Source organism: Calypte anna, chromosome 5A (genome assembly GCF_003957555.1).
Source record: "Calypte anna isolate BGI_N300 chromosome 5A, bCalAnn1_v1.p, whole genome shotgun sequence".
Classification (NCBI taxonomy): domain Eukaryota; kingdom Metazoa; phylum Chordata; class Aves; order Apodiformes; family Trochilidae; genus Calypte; species Calypte anna.
In genome coordinates, this window is record NC_044251.1 from 20,564,198 (window position 1) to 20,590,771 (window position 26,574).

General features: G+C 45.5%; 1 protein-coding gene across 4 annotated transcripts in view; it reads left to right on the plus strand.

The window, feature by feature from the left end:
- Positions 1-2,567: 2,567 nt before the first annotated feature.
- FLVCR2 (feline leukemia virus subgroup C cellular receptor family member 2) overlaps positions 2,568-26,574 on the plus strand; it is a 50,283-nt gene continuing 26,276 nt past the window's right edge. For all 4 annotated transcript variants that reach the window (XR_003987688.1, XM_030452614.1, XM_030452616.1 and 1 more), the window contains exons 1-5: positions 2,568-3,224; positions 16,404-16,545; positions 18,056-18,196; positions 23,040-23,107; positions 23,872-23,975. Coding sequence is in view for 3 of the 4 variants with exons in the window: in XM_030452614.1 (XP_030308474.1) it covers positions 2,715-3,224; positions 16,404-16,545; positions 18,056-18,196; positions 23,040-23,107; positions 23,872-23,975 (965 nt within the window). In the remaining variant the exon portion in view is untranslated. The remainder of the gene's footprint in view (positions 3,225-16,403; positions 16,546-18,055; positions 18,197-23,039; positions 23,108-23,871; positions 23,976-26,574) is intronic.

Here is a 26,574-nt window from a genome sequence, read left to right on the forward strand (position 1 = left end):
TTACTGTATCAAAATAATTGTATATCTAACCTACAGCAATAAACTAATCCACTGCATTTATAAACTTGTACACTGGGTCTTTCCTTCTGGTGGCTGCTGGGATGCAGAAAACTATAGGTGCCAGCAGAGGGCTCGCAACCTTCCCTGCTCTGAAGGGGAACAACGCTGCCTTTGTCCGGCGCATCAACCCCTGCCCCGGCTCTGTACGGTGCCGCCAGCTGTGCCTCGCACCCAGGGGTGATAAGCGAGTGGTTCTGCCAGCTATTCGAGCCTTGCCATTTGGTCTAATAATACAACTATCTCTGTAAACCTCCACTAAAGCTGCCTGGGTGTTGAACTCAATAGAAATCATTCTCCCTCCACGAGCAAAAATCTCATAATCTTCCCTGCAAAGTTTGTCATGAAAGGTCTTGAGATAGCCTGGGAGATCTTCTGACACCTCTTCTAGATCTTGATCCTATGAGTTCAAATGTGACAGAGCCACCTAAGTGCAGCACTAGATAGGCCTCCTAAGTGCAACGGTGAGATTTAAAGGTGCACATCACAATGCTATGAGTTTGAGAGCAGATTTCTTGAAATCAGTATGGAAGCCGGAGATGTTAGGCTCTATCTGATGGCCTGTTCCATTACATTTAATTTGAGCTCTGCTTCTGACTCTGGTTTAGTCCCTTCTAAACTTCACAGATACTTGTGGCTACTGGACCCTATAACCTTTTTATCACTTATGTCAAACTCCATGTAAAGGAGATTTCCCTCCAGCTTTAAAATCCACTTCAAGGGGTTATCCAGAAACATAAATAATTTTTCATGGCTAAGAAATTTTTATATAAAGATGCTCTGATGAGGAAAATCCAAAAACAGCTGCTGTATTGCTTCAAAAAGGGAAAAAGGCCCATATGAGTAGAAACAGATGCAGCAATGGAGAGAGGAAGAAATGCAAAGCACTGGAGGTTTATTTTGGTCCAGAAATTGGCAAACTATATGAAGAAGTGATTGAAGAGTTTCCAGAGCCAGAAACAGAATAAAACAGCCCTGAAATCAGAGGAGAGCAGTTCTGGGAAGTATAAGCCTATATGTATGAAAAATTCTTGACTAAATCAGCTCTGGGGTAGCCAGGTTTTCATTCTTACCTAGCTCATGTTCACTTGACAAGCTGCAGCTGCCAGGTGCTACTTTTTTCATCTATTTACTTTCAGCTGTTATTTTCAGCATGGTCTGTGTTTTGATTTACCATTTGACATCAACTAAGACGTTGGTTTAGTGCAAGCAAATATCTCCTTGCATGCCAGGCTCTGGCTTGCTATGTACTTTTTGTATATAGCAAGCCTTCAACCTTTTCTTTCTTGTTATGTAAAAGGGATACATTATAGTTATGTTGTACGATCCCAACGAGTATCTCAAGTGAGGTTGGAGGTTCACTGGCAAAGGTGTAAGCTGAGGAGGGGGAGAGTGGAAAGGTTTGCAGCTCTGCCCTGAGATGCTTTCATCAGAGCACACGGGAGGCTCCCTGGCTTTTCTTGTCTACAGCTGTGCTCCTGGCCACGTTGCTGGGAGTGGGAAACGCAAACAAGTGATAAGAAGTGAGCTTTGTGAGGGCACACAGCAATAGCCACTTAAGAGCCACTTTTTAACGTAGGAAATAAGAACATAAAGGCACCAAAGCAGTCTGCCTTTGCTCCTAGCAGTAGTCAGGTAGAAAACTCAGAGGACAGCATTAGTAACCTCTGATAGCTTTCCACAAAATAAATATAAGCCAGAGAAATTAGATTTCTTCATTCTCTGACTCATGTCTTTGTTTAAGGAATGCAACATCCTAAAGACAGGGCATTGCTCTCATTTTTCAGTGAACTCTGAGCTGTGCGTTTACTGAACAACACTAGCATGCAAACAAGCCCACATTTCAGAGCTTATGCAGAGGAATGTTTGTAAAATTCAGGTAACATCACTTTCATTAAGTGAACTGTAGATGATGATGATCTCCGGGCAGGCATCTCTTAGAGCAGCGTATTGCTGAAGTAATAGGAAAACAAGAGCTGAGTCATTACTGCAAGCTCCCCGTGAGGATGAAAACAAACATCACTTTTGGCTCTTTTGCTCAGGTCACATTGAGATGTTTTAATGTTGACTGCACTGGATGTTTTCACTTCAGAGCGTGCTAGGCTATGAAAAAAACCACCAGAAGCCAACTCAAATGAAACCTCAAACCGGTCCACCCTCCAGGCGCCCACCCTGGCATGTCTGGCGGACGCTGCCCGCACACGCTCAGCCTTTCTCCGGACACAGTCCTGGGTCAGCCCACGTCCCGTGCACCCCTGATTACTGCAGTCTCCCCTGCTCCGGGCCTGTCGTACGCCGGGACGGAACTCGGCGGGGCCTGGAAACGGCGGGGCGGTGGCAGCCCTGGGGAAGGGGTGCTGCCCTCCTCCGTGCTGCTCCACGCCACGGCGGGGCAAGCGGCCCGTACCCTCTGCCCCGGGCAGCCACACGCTCTGCCCGCCCCCGCTGCGGGGCGGGGCGGAGGGAGGGCCGGGCCGGGCCGGGCCGGGCCGGGCCCAGCGGTACCTCCCCGCGCGGCGGCGGCTGCTGAGCTCGGCAAGGGCGGCCGGTCGGGGCTTCCTGGCCAGGTGGGTACTGGCGAGGAGTGGGACTGTGCCGAGCCGAGCCGAGCCGAGCCGAACCGAACCGAGCCGAGCCGAGTGGCCTGCGCTCCCGGCATGGTTCAGCAGGAGGCTGCCGGAGCGATGGGGCAGGCGGCGGTGTGTGGCCCCGTTGCTGCCACGGCCGAGGTGCAGCTGTCTCGGCGTCGCTGGGCCGTGGTGCTGCTCTTCAGCAGCTACTCCCTGTGCAACGCCTTCCAGTGGATCCAGTACGGCAGCATCAGCAACATCTTCGTGCGCTTCTACGGCGTGAGCGCATTCGCCATCGACTGGCTCTCCATGAGCTACATGCTCACCTATATCCCTCTGCTCTTCCCCGTCTCTTGGCTGCTGGACAAGAGGGGCCTGCGCCTCATCGCCCTGGCCGGCTCGGCCCTCAACGCCCTGGGCGCCTGGGTGAAGCTGGGCAGCCTGAAGCAGCACCTCTTCCCTGTCACCGTCCTAGGGCAGGTCATCTGCTCCCTGGCCCAGGTCTTCATCCTGGGCATGCCCTCGCGCATCGCTTCTGTCTGGTTCGGCTCCCATGAGGTCTCCACCGCCTGCTCCTTCGCTGTCTTTGGGAACCAGGTAATGGTGGCTGCCCCCCGTCTGGCTGGCACCGGCCTGGCCGGACACTGGAAGCAAACCTGGGATGGAGGAAGAGATGCACAGGGCCTAGAGGGCAGCACCAGGGATAAGAGGTACAAAATTCTCCCCAGGAGGTGGAGCTGATACCTGGAGGGATACATCTGGGGTTAGGCTGCAGGCTGATAGTGGTGGCAGAGGCAAGTGGGACCTAAGTCTAGAAAACTGGGGGCAGCATGGTGGTTGGGTATGATTCTGGCTTTGAGAGGTGTTTGGACTTGGGGTCTTTTCCAGTGTCCTGCTATTCCCAATCTCCAGTCCCATAGATTGAGTTAGACCCATAGATGGGCTGGAGGGGAATGTGTGGTGCTGAGAAATGTGCTTTAGGCAGTGTCCTGCATACCTGAGATCTGTAGTTGCATTGGGAATGTCACTGCAATAAATGGCACTCCTGCTGACAGCTGTATCTATATGGTACTAAGGAGATCAGCTGTCTACTGAAAAGAATACTTGTCACTGAGGACTGGAGGAAGAGGACTTTAGCACTTCAATACCTTTAAAATGTAGGTACAGATTTTCTACGAGCAGTTGCTTTGGGAAGAACTGAACTTCCTGAGCACTCTTGCATCAAGGTGAGTCAGGGAGGCCAGTGACCCACACTTGCTCAAGCTGTGATGGTTTTTTCTTCTCACCAGCTAATGCCTAGAGGACATAAAATTTCCACAGCTTTGAAAAGATCAGGGAAATAGGTTCTTGACCCTTGCACCACAACACCCACTCATCCCTGCTTTGCAAAGCAGATAGGCCGATACTGATGCAATGTGGCATAAGAGAAGTGAGTCTGGCTCCGCAATGCTGACTTGCATAAAGAGACAACCAGAACCTGACATTAGCTGCTAGGCTGGACCTGTGCCCCTCCTACACATGACTTTGCACCACCCTAGTGATTCAGCCTGAGGGTGGCTGCTATTCGTATTTAAATAGTTTGCAATTCAACTAGTTTCCAGTGAATCGTTCTTCCTCACAGATAACTTTGTGTCCTGTGGGTGTGAGCTGTCCTTTCCCCACATTCCTGGGTTCTGGGTCAAGAAGATGTGAATGCTCAGAGACTGTATATGAGGAACTGAAGTTTGTGGAATAGCAACAGGGAATTAAGAAGACACTGGTTTAGATCTTTTGGAAAGAGAAAACATCTTTCCCTTAGTGAATCTAAGCTTTCCTCTGCATTCTCGTTACCCAAGTTAGTGTGCTGGTTTTTTATGTCTTTTAAATTAATCTTTAGAGTGGAGGGCATTTAGCCTAGTATGAGCATTCTGCTGATTTAGGAGTAAATAAGTAACCGAGCATTTTGCTGTCAGATTTTATTTTAATTATTCAGGTGGAGTTACTTGACAGTGTGCATAAGAAATCCAAACAATGAGGTTTTCAGCCTGTGCTATATGCGTGTGTGGTATACTCATCTTCCTAAAAGGAATGTGCTTGTTTAACAGTTGTGAAAAGTAAACTTTGGCTACAGTTTTGATGCTCTATGCTGAGTTGGACTGACCTGGCAAAGAGACCTCAGTTCAGTACATGGCCTTGCTTTGTAAGCTCAGACTTCCCTTTTAGAAAATTGGAGAGGATTCAGAAATGGCAGTGACCAAAGGCAGGGTGTATTCCGTAGTCAAGACCTACTAATTCCTTTAGTCAAAGATCCTGAGGTGCATAATCATAGTGAATGAAAAGTAGCTGTTTTCTTTACTGGTGATGTTGGGCAGGGGGTAGAAATAGAGGCATCCTTTTTTTCTGAGTCTGTATTTAAGCACTGTGTTACAGGGAGTGTTAGCAAAAGGTATAATACAGTGGGTTTGTAATTGCAGTATGCCAGTATGGCAAATTATTCCCTATGCTTATTCCTCTACAAGTGTATAATTTTCCTTTCCTTTCCATGTCACTTAGTTAAAGCTCCTCAGGTTGGAAAACTCTTGCCATGAGTTATTATCAAGATCATCATTATTGAATGCCAAGCACTGATGTCCCTTTCAGTCAAGAATTGCACCTAGCTACATTGTGTAGTGGGGAAGTGTCACTGATTCTTTATTTGATACACCTGTCCTCTGTCTGCTCCTATTCTTTGGGCCCACTTAAGCATCACTGACCTGCCTGCCTGCTCATCTAGGTCTGCCAGGGTAGTGTCTACTCAGGACACTGCTGTTGCTTGCCGAGTGATGGTAACTTTCAGGTTCAAAGTTAGCTCTGAACAGTAAATCATTGAATCAGTCACACTGGGTGTTAAATATCTTTCAAAAACCAAATGAACCCCAGTAGAGTATCAGATGCTCTGCACTTGTTTCTGGTAAGGTGTTGGCTATGGATACTTTGGCATTAAAATATTAGTGTTATTAAAATAGGAGTAGCATCCCATTGCTCAAAAGGCTAAGAAAAATGTATGTGGAGACTCTTCTCAGGCTGAAGAGTCAGGGGTCCTTACTCTGGGGTAAGGAAGCAGAAGTGTTTTGGAGAGTTCACTGATGTCCTTCAGAAGTGCTTGAATATTGGGAGGAATTTGTCTGACATGCCTCTGAAATACAGCCATCAGAAGCAGTGTGCCTGCTGTATCATCAGCAGTGTCACTTGTGGGGTAGCTCCATGCTGGATGTCTGTGTGAAGTCCCATGCACATGAGGTGAGTGGCAGAGAGCAGGTTGCCTCAGGCTGTGCTGCTTCCATTTTGGTGTCTTTATCTGCTGGTTCCCTTTTTGGGGCCGTGGTTCAGACCTGACAGGTTTCAGCAGACGGTCTGATTTTTATGTTGAAGAAATCATGCTGTGTGGTGATAGGACCACAGCTGGAAGAAACACTCTTCTGAGTTACTCAACATTTGCAGGAGTATGTGTTTGGAGCAGCGGGCCTTATCTCTTCCTTCAAAATATGTGCTCTGCTGTCTGACTTTTGTGTAGGAGGAAGCATGGTGCTGAGGAGCAGCAGAACTAGCACAGTGATGGGCATGTTTAGGTTAATGAGGTTAAATTCTCATGGCTTTTTGGGATTTTTGAGCTGGAGCCTGGTGGCCAGGTACCAGCTCTCAGCTTCAGCTGCCATGGCATGTGCTGGGCTGCTGTGCTTGGGCCATGCTTCTTCTGTGGTTTCAGGTCTGGCTCTTAGTGCTCCGTCTCCTTGTTGTCACCTCTCTGTTGGCAAAGGACATGGGCAATGAAAGAACATTTGTTTTGCTTTGCTATGGGTATTGTTACTGCTTTTTGATGAAAGCAGACATAATTCTTGTTATTTTTCCCAGTCTAGCAAAGAGAATGAGCAGCTGATGGGCTTGGGAATGAGGATGAGGGCATATTAGACAATCTTTCTGCTGCAATTTTACCTTTTTTTTTTTTTTTTTTTTTTTTCCTTTTACTAGCTGTTAATACAAGTGTTAAGATGGTTTGGGAGGAAGGAAAAATACAGCTTCATATTGATCTCTGGCTCTGTGAAAAAATGCTGCAGCACATTGCTGATCATCTGGTGGGCTCTGTCCTTTTTCTGATGCAGCTGGTATGTGTCTTCAGAGATTCAGGGCCTTCCAGAACTGAAGCGTCCTGAGGTAGAGCTTTTAGGTGCTGTCTTCATACAGGGAGTGCCAGTCTAGCAGGAATTAGATGGTGGTTTTTAAGTGGACAAACTGAATGATAAGCTGAGACTGGAATTCAGGGCAATGTGTGCTCTCTCTCTGTCTCTCCTGGTGGTCCTTATCTCTCCTTCTGAGGAAAAAGAGTCTGCATGGGCTCGTGGGTGGGTGTTGCCAAATAATGTGCTTTGTGATGTCTGAGTGGCCATTGGGTTTGAGCTGGTGAGCCTACAGTGCTGTTTGTGCTGAGTATCTGCTACTGTTTTATGCCTCAATGCTAATTCTGTTCTGTACCTTTCACCCTCCAGACAGTATCTGAAAGTCTAAGAAGTGTTGAGGAAATGGAGCACAACCTGTGGGATTCCTGTCTTCGGGTGGACTTCTAGATATCTCTAGATATTCTGTCTGTGCTGAAGGCTCCCTGTCTTTTCAGATGAGAATTGATCCCTAGAATAATTGATCCCTCCCTAGGGGCAGGTGGTGGTCTTTCTCACATGCCTCGGTGGCTTGGCCCTGTGTCTCCCAGTGCTTGGGCTGCTACAATAGAGAAGATGTTAGTGAAGAACCAAGAGGAGCTGGTCTTGGCAGTACTTAATGTTTGACATTCGCTAGCCTAGCTCATTTCTTCCCCTGTAAAGAAGCAGAGGGTGGATCAGAACACTTGGATGACAAGGAGTGCTATGTCTCCAGCTCTCCAAGATCCTGGATGTGGCTCAGTATGGGAAGGGTGTGTGACCAAATAGCAACGTGGCTTTCTCAGGAATGCCAAAGTTTCTATAAATGGACACTGGTGCCTGAAATGAACTTTCTGCCCATTTAATCTGGTTCCTCCTTCCCAGCCATACACCAAAGGCAGCTCCCCCTTCTTCCTCACAGAAACAGTTGGTTTTTGGGATATGTTCTGTGTAAGTGGCATGGGAGTAAAATGAATGACTGAAGTGTTTTCTGCTGGGAGGGCCTTCCCTATTGCATCCTCAGCTCTTGCCCTGCAAGATCCTCCCAGGCTAGGTATGTTAGATGACTGTTGAAGGTCCTCGACCAAAGTATTATATCCTGACTGAGAATTCCAGCAGCAACTGAGGTAGCTGTCAGAGCTGAAATCCCTCTTCTGCTTTACTTTCTCCTATATACTGCTGTTGTTTTGCCACGTTGTGTTTCTTTTCCAGTAAACTGAGGGAAGGTGCATTCAAGGCTGAGAGGCCCTGAATGACTTACATAGAGAAGTAGTATTTCTCTTGCCACAGAAGCAGAAGTCTCATGAGGAAGGGAGTTTGCTTTGCTTCCAGAAGAGCTTTGGTTGTGCAAGTGCAGTTTAAAAAATGTATTATCTTCCACATCAGTGCGAGAGTAAAAAAAGAGCTTAAGCCCTATCTTATCTTGTCATAAGGGCCAGGTTATAATTTTTCCTTTCACTACTTGGGTCCTTTCTGCTGCTTAGAACACTGCAAGAAAGGTGACTAAGATATGGTTTGCAAACATTTATGTATGTTGACTTCCTGACTGGTTTTCAACAGGCTGTGCTGTCAGTGGTATGGAAGAAGCATATTCTGGACAGCAGTCCATACAAAAAGGATACTTACTGCATAGGAACCATCGGCTTCTGCTTCACACAGCTCTTCAGTTGGTTTTTTTCAATTCCACTGTAGCCTTTTTTATAAAAAGGCATCAGGGACTTGTGTGGATACCAAAGGACTGGGAAGCTGATGTGCAGGAAGAGTCACAGAGAGTGAGAAGGGGGTGGTTTGCTGTTCTCTGGAGATCGCAGTATGGGAACTGTAGGGTCAGAAAGTTTAGCTACTCCTGTGAAATGTCATGGCTATAGTGTAGAAGGCACCTACATTTAGAAAAGGAGGGAGCACTGCAGGGCAGAGCTTTGACTTACAGACAAGAGTAGAGGAAAAGGCTGTGTTGCCCAGGACTGTGTAATAGGTACTCCCTCAAAGGGGTTCCTTGGTTGATTGGAGATCCAGGTCTGGTGCATTTAGTTATGTTGTCAGAACTATCAGAGGCACCTGGCACAGGTTCTGTATGGTTCAGAGCTCAGTTCAAAGTTCCCCTCTCTCATACATGTAAAAGCAACGTAGCATGGACAGCTATTCTGTTCCTCTTCATAAGGGCTTTCCTACTGCAAGAGGCTCATTGTTCAGATTCAGCAAACTGTGACTACCCCCTCCTCCCACCAGTCTTGAAGTATCCTTTTGCTGCTGCTTCTGCATCTTTGCACTGATTAGCACTGCAAGCTAGTATGGGCTACATAATGATCTAGTCTTATCTGTTACAGAACAGCTCAGATGTTGCTGTTCTTGGCTTAGTGCATTTTGCCTGTAAGATCTTTGGAGAGACAACTTATTGTTGCAGTGGTTATCTGAGATTGAGGTTTCTAGAACAACAGTGGCAGTGTGAAGGCTTGCTGCGTTGACTTTTCATCCAGAACCTTGGCCTTGCTGGTTGGTGATAATATGGTCAGGTCATAATTCCTTTGGGGTATGTTACAGGATTTGTTTTTAAGCTCTTGGTATCTGAAGCAATTTGTATTGGAATAAAATGTACTTGGAAAAAAAAACAAAACACCACAAGGTGAAACCCCCAAGCCCATTTCTACTGTTGTGGCTGAAGAAGAACTTTTTAAACATCTGTCAGAAAGCAAGTAAATCAGTATTGGACAGCAGGAGTGACTTGTTAAAACTATTGAAATATCATTTTCTTCCAAAATGCAGTAGTCACTCTTGTTTTCCAGAGAATTCCTTCTTTCTGATTCCTCATTTCCATGTTAGTTGGTTGATGTGCATGTAGAGGATCAGAAGCACTGCTGTGCATTCCAAGTAAACGATTCAAGAGCAGTATTGTGTCTCCCCAGCAGTTAGATGAATCTTTTCCTGCTCCCCTGCTTTCAGAAGCAGTGGAAGAGGCTCTGTAAGAAATAGAGCAGTGACCCTGGATGAAACTGGGTTGATGTGACCCTCAGAATCTCCTGGTAGCGAGACTGTGTGGGTGGCTCTGTGCAGGATGTTGACCATTTAACTCAGTGATCTTAGAGGTCTTTTCCAACCATGATAATTGTGTAATTCAGGAGGGAAGTCTTTGGTGCAGGTGAAGTGTTGGTTTTATTTATGCTTTGAAACACTGAATTTGATGGGAGTTTCACAAATGTCCTTCAGAGAGAGGTCTGCAGTGGGTAGTTAAATGCTCCTGTTTCTGTTCTCCAGGCTCATCTACACCTGCCCTTGTTGAATTTGGTCTGTGTGTGGGTAGTAGTGTGGGTTTTGTGTTGACTCGTTCTTTTGAACCCCTGAGTGAATACCATCTGATCCTGATGCCTTAGAGAAGAAATTAGTTGAAATAAATTAAGATCTTCCACTTACAATGCTTCGGATTTTTCCCATGGGAAGAGGTTCTGTTGATGTGGAAACCTCCCATAAACACCATGTTATGAATGCTGGTGCAAGACTTTATTTAGTTCTCCCTTTTTCTCAAATGTTCTCCTTCCTCAGTGATCATCTTTTGGCCCTACAGACTTTCTGGCAGGCTTTCTGATCTGTCTGTGTTTGAAGAGTTTTGACTTAGTTCGTAAAGTATTTCTGCACCTTTTTTGGGTCTTAATTATGGTTTTGTGTTAGAAAGAATAACATCTAATTTTTGAGTTGTGTGTTGGTGGTGAGTTTTTTTGTTTATCTTTTTCTTTTTTCTTAACTGTGCCTTTATTCTATTCTAAAAACTTTAGGTAATATTCTCTAGGCTTACACTGAGCTTCTGATTCAGCGTCTTTACACAGCCTTAATGTCATTTCCAAGCATTTAATTTCCTTGGCTTTTCTGTTTAGTTTACTTCTAGCAAGCTTCTTCTCTTTTTGGCAGCTCACCCTTGTGAGTTAAATATTGCTATAGTGCTTTGGAGGGTGTTGTTTTTTTTTTTAATCACTGCTACAAGGAAGCTGAATTTGAGTGCAGTGCAATGAGCGCATTTTGTAATATTGATTGTGGTCACATTGTACTGCCTAAGGTCTAAATCACAAATTGTGCTGCTACTTATAGGTTCTCCTCAGAAAGGAGTATTTATGGAATCCAGAAATGCAGTCTCTGCATCATCTTTGTCATGGTGCTTATTTGGCCTACAAGGACATTGTTGAAATTTTTCACTGTTGTATTTTTTCTGCCTTCGCAGCATCTCTTTCTATTTTTTAACACTTAAAGTGACCTTCTAGGTTTGGTGGTCTCCTCTGTCAATATTTGTGCTTACTTATGGAATTCTATAGGGCTTCTGTATTCCTGTTGATGACACTTAGATTTCTTCCAGGTGGAGAACCACTTCTCCATCAATCTTTCATTTACAGTTTTTATGTTGATACCACATTAATTATCTTCCTTCAGCAGACTCAAAATACAAACAACTAAACTTAAGTAGACATCTTATTTTCCATTTCAAGACTTTGTATGTATTTATACCATTTTGTTAGCCACTTGCTCTTTGTTTTGTTCCTTGTTCTTGGATATGTGTGAATTGTGAACGTGACGTTGCTGTTGGGACTGGTCCTTGACAAAAAATTCAGCTGGGAAATACATTCCTTCTATCATTTATCAGCCTTTAAGGAATAAGTAATCTGAACAGTCCACTCTGCAGTAGTTGTTGACCTCCTTGGTATTCTGTTTAAAAATTACACCAAAGCCTTCTTAGAATAAAGCACCATCAGCTTTGTTCCTGAGGAGAGATTCTTGGAAACCAGGACACTGTTGCGTGTTTTGGGTGTGGGAATGCTGAATGATATGCTGAATTTTGGTAACTAGATCTCTGTAGATCTTGGAGATTTTTCTGTATGTACAAAGGTTGGAGGTACAAATTTGTATGCTGATGAAGGGCACTACACTATGAATGATAATGACTGGTGGTCTCTGTAGGGAGTGTAGCACAGACTGTTGCAGAACCAACCTTGTTTTTACATTGCTTTATTTTCAAGCCCTAATGCGAGTTTTGGAGAAGGGAGCAAGATTTTTCCCTTGCTAAGACATCTTTAAAATTTTTGGTTAACCAGTTATGGTATTGTCTGCTGGGCTTACGTGGGCACCAGACTGAAAATCTCCTTATGAGAGATTAAGTATATGCTGTATGATACTCACTGAGAGCTTGTCTTTATTTCTAAAAATGGTATGAATAATCTGGGATCTGTGAGTATCCTCCTAGAAATCTTGAGTTTCAGTCTACTGAAGGGGTCTCATTTTTATAGATATTGCTTTGAAATATAAAATGTAGCTCCTATTGCTATGACTGCTGGTATTTTTTTCCCCCTTCTACCATCTAGTCTTAAAAGTTTAACAACCTCCTAATGGATAAAAGTGGTTCATTTTTGGGGGAGGAGAAGGGAGAGGAAAAAACATCAATTTATGGAAAATTGTTCAGATTTTCTGAAAACAACAGCAGTGTCTAAGAAAGCTGAATAAACCTGTGTCCTATAGGGTAAGTGGTTCCCAGTAAAGGATTTCTGAACAGTTTGCAAAACAGGTTCTCAATACTGTTTCTGCCAGGTACATCAGATAGATCCTTTTTCAGGAAGGAGAAGCTTGAGGAAGACCTGAAGAGTGAAACTTGACTGTGGTCCTGGAGAAACTTATATCAAAGGTCAGAATAAAGTATGGATCCCTCTCCTATGTTTTTTTTACTGTGGATCAGCAGCTTCTAGGAGTAGCATGTGATTGTAGAGAGAAGGAAGCCAAGAGGCACCAAGCACAGAAATCCAGCCCAGTTCTTCCAACAGTGGAACAGTAATAAGACAAAGGAGCAAAGGAAGTTGTTTATAGACCTTCTTTGGTAAAAGGTGTAAGGGCACATGGGAGACCTGATACATAAAAACCAGTAGGTCTCTCCCCTTGAATGGAAAGAACATAATTGAGAGTGTTTTCCTCAAAGCTTGAACTTTTAGAAATGAATGCTAAGGAGATAGGAGCGAAGCCAAATTTGGCTTTGTCCTGGGCTGGGCAGGCACACCGGAGACACAAGCTACAAGCCCAAAATAAATACGCTGGGGAAACAAACAGGCTTCTGCCCTGTAGGAGTGATCCCTGTGAGCATCTGTGTCTGGTGCAGTTGCCTTTTCTGTGCAGTTACAGGCTTACTTCCCTTGAGCAGAGAAGGAGGAGGAGTGTAATTTAATGAAGATCAGAAGTTGATGCTTCTAAGCCAGCTGATAGTTATGCTTGCTGATAGTCAGTGAGCCTCAGGTCAGCAGGCAGTGCAGGGGAGAGCAGACTTACTCTGACAAGAGGCTGGGGATAGACCATGTCTCAACAAAGTCAATTTCTGGCAAGTTTAGTCCCGTGTCAGAGGCTGTCTGTGCTGTATGGGTGTTAGGAAGGTTTAACCTTTCTAATGGTCTCTTAAGTTTTCTCCCAAGTTCTTTGAGTCCTTGACTTGCTTGCTATCTGGGAGAGCACAACCTGAGTCTCCCTTCAGTCCATTTAATCAACCCCAAATATTTGCATTCCTGATAGTGCCCTGAACCTGTGTAATCTCATATTGAGTCGCCTTGCTGGCTCCCTGTGATGTCCTAGCCCCAAGAATGAACTCAGTATAGGTGGCTGTTGCTGGTCCTTAACCATACAATTCTAGGTCTAAGTGGAGGACATTGGAGAAATCCAGTGGAAGACACAGGAGAAGTTTGGCCAGACATGGTTGGAAGTTACTTGTTTGTGAGCTAAATAGAGTGTCTGAGTCTAGCAAATAGCTATGTTTAAAGCACAAGCATTATTTCTGTCTAAAAAAATCCATCATCTGGCAGGAGGAGGAGGGAGGGAGTTTGTGGAGAATTATCTGGGGCTAGATGGCATGAGCTAATTTTTATCCCAACTAGCAGATATGGCACCTGAAATATATTTGTTCTGTGATCTTGATCCTAGCCAATGAGTGGGTCTTCCATAATGAGTCCCTTGGCATCCCAGAAACATGGAGATGTGACAGAGAAAGCACGAGGAATTTTTGCTAGAAGGGAGCCCACGCAACATGTCTGAGCTCATGCCTGGGTTAGGCATGAGGAGGCATTATGCACTGTGTGCTTGGATGTGAGCATGGTCCTTGCTTTTGTTGGTCCTTGCTTTCCACACCTGTAGAATTGTAGACCCTTTCCAGGCACTGTGTAGACATTGAGCACTGCAGAATCCTTCTGTAGGGTAGCAGTTGGCTGGTGGTACTGTCTTGCTGCTGTTAAGTCATCGGTGAGACATAAAAAGTATCTGTCGCGATCCGACCTATTATTTTAATATTTTGTTTGAGGAAAACCAGCCACTGCTTCAGAGACGCGCAGAATTACAAAAAATAATAATAATACTTAGTGATTTTAACAAGTTATAGGGATTTATTTTCAGGGAACATAAAACAGGGCATCACTGTAGAGTAAGGATAAGAGAACAGGTAAAGAGAGGAGATCGGGTTACCAAGTCCAGGCCGCTGCGGAGCTGTTCTCGGCTTTGCCTTCAGGGCTGGTTGCTCGTTGGCTCCTGGCTGCTTCTGGAGTTAGCTGCTGCGTCCAGGCCGATGGCTCGCTGGTTGCTGATAGATGATCTGGTGGCTTGTCCGTCGCTTGCTTGCTCGCCGATTGCTTGCCTCTGCTTGGTTCTTTTTTTGTCGTTTTTTTATAATGGAAACGGGGAGAGGAAGGAGGGGGTCTTCGTTTGCATAACTTGATGAAATTCATGGGTTTCCCGGAACAGACTTTTCCTTATCTATTTGTTAATTTCCCCATTGTTTTAGGTAGGCGCCGGGGAGGTGGTCTGACCAGTTTTAGGTCTCAATGGGTGCTAACAAGGCATTCTTACAGGATTGGTGACAGGAAAGAATTTGCTCAAGAAACATTTGAAATTTTGAAAAGGTTTACATCAGTATCCTACAGTGTGTTACCCTGGAACAACGAGTCATCATGGTGCTAATTGAGTCCTGTTGATCTAATGTGTCCTAAGGAAGCTGTGAGTGCAACTGGCTGAATTTGACCATATCCTCATTTCCATGTTGTGGCTCTATAGAGGCTGTATTGGTGTAACACAACCACTGTGGGTGGGATTTTCTTGAACTGCAAGTCTGCATTGTTTCAGTTATCACTGTTCTAGTACTGTTAGTGCTTTTTTGTCTCCAGGCAAATTGTACACTCTGCAAAAGAGATTGGAAATTTCAACTTCAAGGAAGGATGAGAAAATGGTTACATGGCCAACTGGCATCTCATGTTCTTGGGTGCTTTCTCAGTCCTTCCACCTACTGGAGACTCCTGTGTGTGCCATGTCACTGTTCACAACAAACATAGGCTTAAATCAGGAAGTAGCATAAATTAGGTTGTTGCTAAACAAAAAATTGCCTTTGCCCCAAATAGTGATGAGCACCAGAGCCTTGAGAGAAAGGAAGCTCAGTCCTCAAGGACTGAGCTTGAGGATGGCTAATTTTCTGAGGTCTGAGAGGGCTGCAGGTGCTTGGAAGGACCAGAGGAACAAGTAAATAAGCAGTGCTTGAGAACCAAACAGTGGTTGAAACACAGCCACAGTGAAACTTGAGGGGGAGAGTGGCTTTTGTAGGCTCCTCTTGCATTTAGAGTACTCAAAAATGTGCTGAGTGCACTTTTGGTTCACACTTTATGAAGTCCAAGCACCAAGGCAGCTAATTCTCCCATTTGAGGGTGGCACTGAAGGTCTGTGCCACTTTTCAGTCCTACTTACCGGTGTGGCAAAGCCTGTGCTGCTATAGCTCATTATCACTGTCCTGGAGAACAGCTGTGGAGTTAATAGCACTGATGTCTTCACAAAAGTGTGTGCTGCCACTGCAGGAGCTCCTCAGCTGGACATGAGGGCTCTGGGTGCAGTAGAGGCTGGAGCTGCAGGTGTTTCTTGCAGCCCTTCAGAGCCAAGCATTTTGTTCAGGAGAAGTTGCCAACCAAGCCTTATCACAAAACCTTGATGTTTTGGATATGTGCCATCAGCACTTCCTCTGCTCTCAATCTCTTTCTATGCTTTTCTAAGTTCTCCTGGAGGTCACAGGTGAGCCTTATCTGTGGAAGGGGCTCATTAGGAAACAGTCTCAAGAAGTGGCTGAGCCAGATGAGTATCTTACTCATTAGGAGTGGGCAGGTTTCTGCCTTAGCCCTTGTGCTTGTCTGTGTAAGAAATAAATTGCTTCAGCTCATTAACCCACCAAAGAACTGTGCTGGGTTTTGACAGTCTTTTTAATGAGCAACCAGAGCAGAGGCAAGATAAGGACAGGGATGGGGGGGGGGGTAGGACATGAACAAACATGCATGGGGAAAGCAAGACCTTCATGTTGATGGAGGCAAATAGAACTGCTCAGTTCTGTTGTAAAACCTTACCTTGAATATATTGGCAGTTGTAAGTGCATTGGGGGGGGGAACCTTTTTTATGGACTAATTGCAATGGGTAGTTGGCTTTTATCTCTTGATTGTTGCTTGGTAAAGAAGATTTTCACCTTGGTTTTGAAATTGGATTATTCTCAGCTGAATCCTCATGGGGCATCAGAGGGTTGAGCTTTAGGTGGTAGCAGTGTTGTGGTTCCATGTCACACCTTGTGGTATGTGGTTCCATGTGTGTTTTCTCTCCTTCTCAGCTTGGCATCGCTGTGGGCTTTCTGGTCCCTCCAGTTCTGGTTCCCAATGTGGAGGATGTGGAGAAGCTGGCCTACCACATCAGCATCATGTTCTTCATGACTGCAGGTGTGGCAACAGCACTATTCATCCTGGTCATCATAGGTAAGAAGGTGGGAGTGTGCACAGGAAACCAAGTGGGACTGAAAAGAATCAGCCTCTGTGTGGGGTGGGTCTTTGTACTAGGAAATGGGCTGGGGAGGTCATATAAGGATGTGTTCTAGCACAGAGTTGGTAAACAGTACATGTAGAATACAAGAGTTTGTGAGCGAGCCTGTCAGATTTTTCATTCCATCATTTGATTGCCTGCATAATAAAACTGGCATGACTAAATGTAGAGACACAAGATAAACCAGGTGCCTCGAATTGCCAGTGAGTGGGTGTGAGTCCACCTGTGCCTGATTAGGACAGGCCCCTATTGGGCATGAGCAAGACCAGGGGGCCAATAAAGGTGGGACAAACACCCACAGAGGAAGCTCAGCTCACTCTGGTGCGAGGTACGGAGAGGCCAGCAGCTCGTCGAGCCTCTGGAGCAAGAAAGGCTCTTCCCGCTACACTTCTACCCTGGAAGTGCTGTGTGGTGGCTGGAGTCCTGGAAGAGACCAGCAGCTCGTCGAGCTTCAGGAGCAAGAATGGCTCCTCCCGCTATAACTAAATCCTGTAAAAGCCAACAGAAATCTTCCAAGGTCCAGAGTAATTTTACCTGCAAACAGGATGCTGGGCCTTGGGTTATGTCTGGGTTATGGACCTGACAACCACCTGGGTAGGGAGAAAGGGACAGGTTATATGGCATCACAGGAACAAGCTGTTTCCAGGAGGGAAAAAGGTAACCAGTTGAGTTGAGAGATGGAAGCAATAAGGGCAGTAGCAGAACACCAGAGGTGAGATACTCTTACTTAACACATGAAGTGAAAACCAGATCTTGAGCATGAAAGATGAGCATACAGGAGAGCAGAGCTTGTCTGATGAACTTCATGTAATTTTTTTTTTTTTAATAGGCTCCTCTTGTCAGCTTGTTCACATTGCCTGGCAGCTGAATCAGATGTAGATTTTAAAGAATCTGGGGCAGGGAATAGACAAGGTACAAAATGGCTGTAGAACCCTGTACAGCAGTATCCCCTGTGTCTGGTATTCCTGGATGCTGCTTTAGTACTGGCTAGGGACAGCAGATGACAGGGCCAACTTAGGAAATGCTAGATCTGAACTAAAATCTGTCATAGGTCATTGGTCCCTAGGCACTAGGCAATGCAGGGCATCAGGCCACCTTTGTGAGCTGGCTTTTCCCATTCCACTTTTGCATTTGTAACTCCACACAACACACCTGCAGCTGGCTGGCCATCCTCCTGCATTATTTGTCCTGGGAACTTTTGTTACTGCCAGATACTGCCTACACAAAAACCTAATTGAAGGCAAAGTGTTTCTCCAGTGGCAAAAGTTACAGTTGGAGAGACTTTGTTCCTGGATAAATTCACACATGAAGATCAAAGTTTAAGGATAATGGTGTATTTTGTACACTTGGATTTGCTGCTGTCCCTTAAATGGCTCTACAAACATTGTGTGCTCAGGCTTCTTGATTGCACTATTACAAACAGGTGTATTTTTTGTCTGGTTTCAGTCTTCAAGGAGAAGCCTCCATACCCTCCAAGCCGAGCTCAGGCCTTGATCCAGTCTAGAGCACCAGAGGAGTATTCTTACATGCAATCAATCCTCCGTCTACTCCACAATGCCAACTTTTTGCTGCTTATGGTCACTTATGGTAAGGTCTGGTCTTTCTTCCCCGCAGTTATTGCTGCCAGGAAAGCTTAGCTTCTCCCTCCCTCTCCATGTTCTGCTGGGGTGGTAGCTGGCCTGAGTTGCTTTAGAGGAGGATAAGGAAAGCTTTGCTGGCACAGACCAGGAGTCCTTCTGGCCCAGTAAACTCTAGCAGTGGTTACTAGCAAATACCTTGGGAAGAAAAGAAACAAGACAAGACAAGCACACAGAGGACAATATGCCTCCAGTGTTTGACTATTTTCTGTTTAGTGGATTTTCTTATCCTATTGTATTTTTTTTTTAAAGTCAGTTTGTTACTTGCAAGGAAGCGCTTACCTAGGAAATTATGGAACTATGCCTGAGTGCATGTCACAGCTCTGAGTGAAAGTCATTTCCCAAGGCAAGGATATGGTTGCCAGGCATGCCAGTGGGGGTCATGTGGAGCATGCAGATGTACAGACTGAGTCCATTTGTCCTTTGATGCTTGCTGCTCTTCAGTAGCCTTGGTCTATTTCTCTGTCTGAGGACAGAATGATGTGTTGAATCTGTTCCTGATAATGAATTGTCATATTAAAAAGCATTTATCTCTTTAGCAGAAAAATTATTACAAATCTGTGCCTGGCTGCATATCAGGATATATGGTAGCCAGCTCGTCTACAGGGGACCCCATTTCTTACCAGCTTGCTGTAGAAGTTCCTTAGGGCAGCAGTTAAATAGTTCTGGAATTTCTGCTGTTCTGCCAGCAGTTTTGCATAAGGGACCTGGTGGATGAGTAGCCAGCTTGGAGAGAGTGAGATAGTGGCTTTGTACCTGCAGAGAGTACTAGTGGTCTTTGGAGTTGGTGAACTATTCCCCAATCTCGGTGTAATTGTCTTCTCAAAATACCCTTCTCAGGTTGCTCCTAAACTCTGCTGGTTTGCATTGCAGCTGATGATGGTTTGTTGGTGTTTTTGTTTTTTTGTTTTTTTCCCCCATGTACATCAGGAAGTACATGGAAGAGTACTCTCAGAAAGTGGAGATAGAAAACACTGTTAGACAGACAGTGTCTAAAAGTTGGGTTCCATCATCTACTCAATTTGCACATACCCTTTCAGGGAAAAGAAGGGGGAAAGCATTTAAAGCATTTGTTCCAATAGGTGTGAATAAATCCTAGATGAGAGAGGAGAGCTTTAAGTATGAAGAGCATGTTAAGAATCTAAGCCCACTGGGATAATTCCCTTCTGGCAGTCACAGACAATGTGGAAAGACTGTTCAGTGGCTCATAATTCAGTCTTCCTGCTGGTTTGTGCATTTGTTCTGTACCTCTCTGTGTCAGCCTCATGTCAGCCTCCAGTTTGACATGAGCTGGTGACTGTTACTCAGAAAGGGAACTATGCAGTGAAACTGTTTGTTTGTTTGTTTTTGTTTCTATTCTAGCTTTAGAAGGGGGACAGTTTTTCCTACTCAAGTCAAAAGTTAAGTTGGACAGGATTTAAGACATCTGCAGCCACATGAGTGCAACTGAGTCATTCTCCCTAGCCAACAAAAAGATACCTGCAGCCTCTCCTAGTTTTTGTATTGGCATAGTGTGTGACAGGGCAGAAGAGAGGGAGAAACCTGCTGCTTGTTCATCTCCTCTGCTGTAGAAAGAAAGGGGACCTTTACATGATGCCAGGTCAGACCAGGTCTCCAGACCTCTAAGGTCTTAATATTAGTAGCAGCTGCCAACTCCTTTATCGTGATAAGATTTGGAATGGTGTAAACATTGGTAACACTGCAGCTATGTTAGGGCTAGTGAACTGTTTTCCAGTAAAACCCACAGACAGCCTTTACACAAGGGCTGCTGATGTTGCTTCTGTAAAGCTAAGTTTATTGGGTTGGGCTTCGAACTGGAGAGCATGTTGCTACTGGGAGGCAGTAGGAAGGAAAAGGGTAAGAAAACCTGGGAAAGGCTAATGAAGTGGGAGCCATTAGACAGCATCAAAGAATCAGCATTTGTAAAGGTGATGGGGCAATAAGGAGGAGGCAGGGCATCGAGATATCTGTATAATGAACCATTATCCTGAAAGCTTTCAAGGGTGAAGAAGAGGGAGACCAATAGTTTGGCATGTAGGCAGTAGGCTACTTAGCTATAGAAGACTTTGGTTCTAGTCTGAGGCTTAATAAGAGCTCCTTTTTGTAGCGGGGAAAGCCTTTCTTGCTCCTGAGGCTCAACGAGCTGCTGGCCTCTCCATTGCCTTGCACAAGAGTGAGCTTGCTCTGTGGGGTGAGCCCCACCTTTATTGGCCCCCTGGTCTTGCTCATGACCAATAGGGGGGCCTGTCCTAACCAGGCACAGGTGGACTCACACCCATTCTTTGGCAACTCAAGGTACCTGGTTGTCATGTTTCTCTACACCTTTTTGAGCCATAAGCAATAAATTTCCCCTTTCTGGCCTCTGTAAAATAGAGGAGACACTGTGAGGTCTCAAAAATATTCTTCTACAATACATTACAAGCAACCCACAGTAACTACCTAATTAATCAACTGGCACTGGACCCTCAGATGTCCTGCTTTCAGCTACTAGTTCTGGTTCTTTTCATCTGCATAGGCAAATGATTACTGCCCCACTGAAAACAATTCCTACCTTTTTTATAGGCATCGAAACAGCTGTAATTAACAGGGAAAATTCACTGAGCAACTGTGACATGTCAAATGCCTACAACTTTTGCCAGCCTTCACAAATGCAAATTTGGCATATTGTCTTGATTCTTAGAATATTTTGCCTGACTCTGGTGCCAAGTGTTGCTGCCAGCTCTGCAACACTTTCTGCCCAGCTTGGGAGCAGGTGCTCTTCTTTCTCTTGGAAACTGCATGCATCAGAGATGCTGAGAAGCTGACATCCTGACAGCATTGGCTACCAGAGCAGCATCTGGCTGTCCCCACAAGGCTACTGTCCTCTTGGCTGGGTGAGAAGTAGAGGTACACAAATGACTGGTCTGTTTATGCCCAGCTTGAAATGAAGCAGTAGTGGGTAAAGGGATGGTGCTGATCTGCCACACACTCCAGTGTCCTGGTACTGCAGTTTGTGATGTTTCCTAGTCAATAGTGTGCCCCAGAGGTGGAGTCCAGGTAAAGCTCATTTTTTAAGATGAAACAGCTCTTGATAGCTGTTTTCCCGTAGCAATGTGTTGCAAAGAGCCAGGTTTCAAGGCTGCAGGGCATCTCCTTGCTATGGGATCTCCAGTTATTGCCCCCCCTCTCTGGCTGCTGACCCTGATGGAGTTTCCAGCCTTTTAGAGTAACTCTTGGAAAGGACTGAGTGGATTGTCACTGCCTAAAGAGCATGTCACTCAGCTTACTAGCCTCTCCTGTAACCTTCTGACACATGCTTTTAGAGCAGGGAGTGCTGTCAGAAGCAATTGGCTTGGGATCACTTGCATAAGATTCTTCATCTGTTCTCTGCGCCATGAAGCTCTGGAGCAAGTTCTGCTTAATGTTGTCAGAGGTGATCTGGGAAGTGTTGATGACCCCTCCAGCTGTCAATCTTACGACCTTCCAGAGTGTTTCATGAGCTGTGTAGTGCAATAGGTATCCAATGTCCCAGTGAAGGAGTGGCCTTGGTGCAGGATTGCTGAGTACTTCAGGGTCAGGGGAGCTGGAGGACTTCAGGGTTAGGGGAGCTCAGGGTTTTGTTCCCTTTGTCAAAGCTCTGCCTGCTGGACTGTGTGCATGTATTGCAATGTTTCTGCTTTTAGCTGAGGATGAAAGAGAAAAAGTAGGAGATGGGAGCTTTACGTGTATTGGTCTGACAGGTTTTCGGGCATCTGTGCCAGAGTTTTTAAGCCCATGCCTCTTTATGGAGATGTGAGCTATAGTGGTGTACCCATCCCTCCCCCCATCAGGGTCACTGAAGCCTTGAAGAGAAACTGACTGCAAATGTAAATTACTTTCTGAGAAGAAAGTTGTGCTGACTGTTACAGACCTCATCCACCTGGGGAGGATTCCTCAGTATCACCCAGGTGAGAGTGTAGCCGTTGTGGTACTTAAGGTTCAACGCCCATGTGGATGCTTTTTGTGCCCTTGGGAGGTGTTTGACTCAACCAGAGCTGCATCTAAGCTGGAGCAGTGTCTGAACAGGGCTTGACCATCATTGCCCCAACAGTTTCCATTCTCATCTTGGGTGATACTGAGAAACCTTCACCAGGTGGTTGATGCCTTCAGCAGTTAATCCAACTTCCTTTTCAGAAAGACAGTTACTTTCACAGTTTTTTTTTTCTTTTTCTCAGGCCTCAGTGATATCTTTTAAAATGCAAGACTTTTCCCATGCAGACACACACACCAGGTGCCCAAGAGGGAGGGGGGCAGGGAGTGTTGCTGTCTGTGCTTCGCCATCAGCTCTGCTCCTACTTGCCTTCTGGTGTTTCTTGGCTTAGAGAGGAGGCTTTTCTACTGGGTGCCAGCAGGGAGAGTGCTATCAGGTGCTTCTCTGGGAGGAAACCAAACAGGTCAATGGCACTGGTGTTAATTGAATCACAGGTCACTTTGGCTTGGGGGGAGAAAACTCAAGTGCTAAGATGGAACTTGGTGTAAGAGAGTGTTGAGACCCTATGAAGGACTTGAAAGTCCTTGCAGTATTAGGAATGTGTACAGCCTTTCTCTAAGGTAAGAAGCATCCTGAAATCCTCAGGCATGTTGAGATCTGACTGTACTTGGTCTGCATTTCTTTCAGTAATCTTTATCTAGCCAGTCTGGATGGCTCTTCTGAGACTCTGCAGCCTTGTTATGGAGTGCTGCTTCAAAAGATCTCTCTCTCCATTTCTGACTTTTTACTATCCGGCAGGAGAGTAGCAGACTCTGAATGTGCTGCATTTTTATCCCCCTCTCAGGTCTGAATACAGGTTGCTTCTATGCCCTGTCCACTCTGCTGAACCGCATGGTGATCCATCACTACCCAGTAAGTGCATCCAACCCTCATGGCCTCTAATGCTTTTTGTTGTCCAGCATTGGTTACTAAAGGAGTCTGTGAGAGATGCACTGCTACAGCACATTTGTCTGTCTCTGGCACAAGTTGGCTGGCTGTCAGCAGAGCATTGGTTCCTTTAGTTCTTTACACCACTCCATGCAAAAGCTCTAGCAAAGGCAGCTCCTTTACACCCTAAATGACAGTATTTTAATGAGAAATTAATCCAGGAATTTCCTCTGCCCTATTCTTGATAGTGATTTCTGCTGGGACATCTGTACTGGCTGCCCACATTTGTGCTCTGGTGGCAGGAGGGTGGGGTGAGTCAGTAGCTGAGCTACTGTAGAGCATCCTGATGGGGCTGCATGCCAGAGATGTCATTTCCATGCTGCCTTATAGCGGGTCCCAATATTTCCTGGCTGAGCTAGCCTAGATTGTAGCACAGGCAGTAAGCAACTTCATAGGGATTATGCTGACTCGTGGAGTGTCTGTTCATGCTGGCCAGTACTCACTTTTTCTGGGCTGGCTCAGAGAGAAGTGTCAAACCAATTTTCTTCATGGGTCAGGATAGGGCACTGCATTGGCTCATAGTGGATCCGAAAGTGTTCTTGCAGAGGCTAGTGCTGGTTAGAGTGTTACCAGCAGAAGACATGTATGGGACACTAATTTTGGTGTCTTTTCTGTGTTCTCTGGACTTTGCTCCATATTTGCTGTGACTTGGCTCTTGCATTTGTGTGAGTGTGTGTGTCTCACCACAGGGGGAGGAGGTGAATGCTGGCAGGATTGGACTCACCATTATACTGTCGGGGATGGTTGGGGCTCTGATCTCTGGCATCTGGTTGGACAAGACCAAAACCTACAAGTAAGTCCCTTGTTTGCCTCTGTGCCCTGAGTGACTGTGCTGTGCTAGGAGCAACCCTGTGCAGCTGCAACTCCAGTCCTGGGACTGAATCATTGGGAGGGTTTGTAGGAAAAAATAAGGTTCTTCAAAATCCTTTTAGTCTAAATGAAGTTTGGAGCTGAGTGTTAGTCTGCACTGGGCCCATACAAGGTCTGGTTCTAGAAGTCCCTAGAGAGGCATAAGAAGAGGATGAGATGGTCTAGCAGCTGCTTTGTTAGGGATGAGAGAGTTCTTGGCACAAACAGAATCAATTCTGTACCAGACCATTCCTCAGCCCTTACAAACCAGCTTTTGTGAATCTTTGTCCAGCTTAATGAAAGGCACATTGAATCCAGTGCCTGAAGGCATTGTATAAGGGTGTGTTGCTGTATCTAGGATAGGCATAAGGGGTTGCAGGCAAGTGATTCTGGGTTTGCTGACTGTTGGGTTGTGAAAGCAGATCTGGCCAGCCTACCCTGCCTTCTGAATGGGAATAGCTGAGAGTCTTTGTGTGTTCTGCAGCTCTCAGCCCTCAGGAACTCAGATCTCACTGACAGACCTCTGAAGCCTGGGGGATGGACATTGCCTCTCCTGACTTATGTTTGGATTCATGAAATCAGCTTTTCAGTTTCCCTGATGGCTTTGAAAACTGTGCTAAACTGTTGTGAAAACCTGTTCTCTGAGCAGGTTGAGTGAGAGTGGGCTTTGCTGGTGATGAGCTGAAGGCAAGTTCAGAGTCCTTTTCCTTGCAGCAGTTTTGCACCTGGAGAAGTCCTACTGCCATTATTTTACCTGGCATTTTAGGCAAGGAAAGCATATTGTCACATTTTGGGCAGCTTCTGAAATGGGCTCTGTGGGCTTGCAGCTTCTGAAATGGCCTTTGGCCCTATCTCTCACGTACAGGGGTCAAAAACGGAGAAGAAATGGGCTTCTCTAACATGAACAAATGGTAACTGAGGACTCCTTGGGTGCTGGGAAAGAGGAGCAGACTAATACAGAGAATGTATTATTGCTGTTCCTAAATCCTTGTGCACCACAGAGTAGTTTGGCTTTCCTGGGAAATAGACACTCAGCTGTTATGAACTGCAGTAGTTAACTGTGCAGTGTAATCTTGTGTCTCTTTCCAGCCTGGGGCTAGTGGCAAGGTAGCCTCAATTGGCACTGCTAGGGCAGGTGGTCTTCCTGATTTTCCCTCAGTGGAATTAGGTGGAAGCATGAAGGTTGAAGAGCTTTACAGCTCACCAGCTGGAGCTGCAACTTGAAATTTGGCAGAATGGAAGAGGGGAGGAAATGAATATATCTTCTGAATTTGTTCCATGACCTTTGTTTGCTTGGAAGGACCGGGTAGGTGGGCAGAGCTGGCTGAGACTGCAGAAAAATAGGGCTGTGATACCCAGGGAATTTATCCTTAAGATCCCAGAGACTATGTGGGGATAGATTTAGTCTTAGGTGAGGAATTTATCCTCCATCACAAATCACAAAATGGATTTTTGTAGAACTAGCAGAATTTTTGAGTGTTACAGAGTCTTTATTTAGCCCCATTAAAAAAGTCTATTTAAAAAACCTGTCAAGATGCCAGATGTTCTAGGTGGGTACCCTCCCCCTTCCCTCCACTGCTCAGATAGTGTCAGGAAAAAAATGGTAAGCACATGAAAATGAGGAAGGAAAGATTTCAAGTCCTTTTTTAAGTCAGCTTGGAGAGAGAGGGGAAGCAAATGAATGGGATCCAGCTGTGATTGAGGGGAACATGGGAAGGTTAATAACAGAAGGAATTGCAGAGCTCTACATGCTTGTTTGATCTTTACTGTCCCATCAGCAGTTCCTTGAAACAGTGAGGCTGTGCTAAGACAAGCTTTCCCCATCTGTCATGTTCAGGCACAAAATGGCCTTGCATTCTTGCTTTTATTTGGCAGCCAAGTCCCTGCAGCAGCCTCTGCACTGTACTTGTTGGAATTAGCAGGTGTGGATTTGGCCAAGTTAACCCAAGTTATGTTGTGACAAGTGAATAGTCCCAGAACTGGGGCTACCTCTGGTGTGGTGGGTTATTGGGAACAGCCCACCTCTCATTCAACAAGTTAAATGGGCTCCATATACATCCTTCAGGTTTCTGTCTTGAAGGAGAAATTGTGACACCTGGAGACCACTGGGTGTATTGGTATTTGTAGCAGAGTCTGGCTCAGGTTTGGGGGCTGGATTAGTCAGCACTTCCCTTTGACTCTGCTTTACTTTTAAGGGCAGTGTTCACATGGCCGGTGGTCCATTTGGTTCCAGACAGTGCTCTCTGCTGTCATTGCTGCACCACTGTGAGACAAGATGTCAGAAATATCCACCTCTCTCCATTGACTTGGCAGAGGACCCCAAGTGGTGTTTTAAACTTAGGTCTCTAACAGGCTCAAAGGCCATTAAAATCTGGGAAAGGGATGAAAGTCTGGGATACTGGAGAATGGGATGCTTGGATCTCTTCCACTGAAAGCTCTCTCAGCTTAGCCTGGCCTCCAGTTTGGGTCTTGTAGCCCTTTTCCAGGTTAGTCCGTGTGTGGTGGTTATGTCTTCATCCTGTCCTGTCATATGTTTTGTAGAA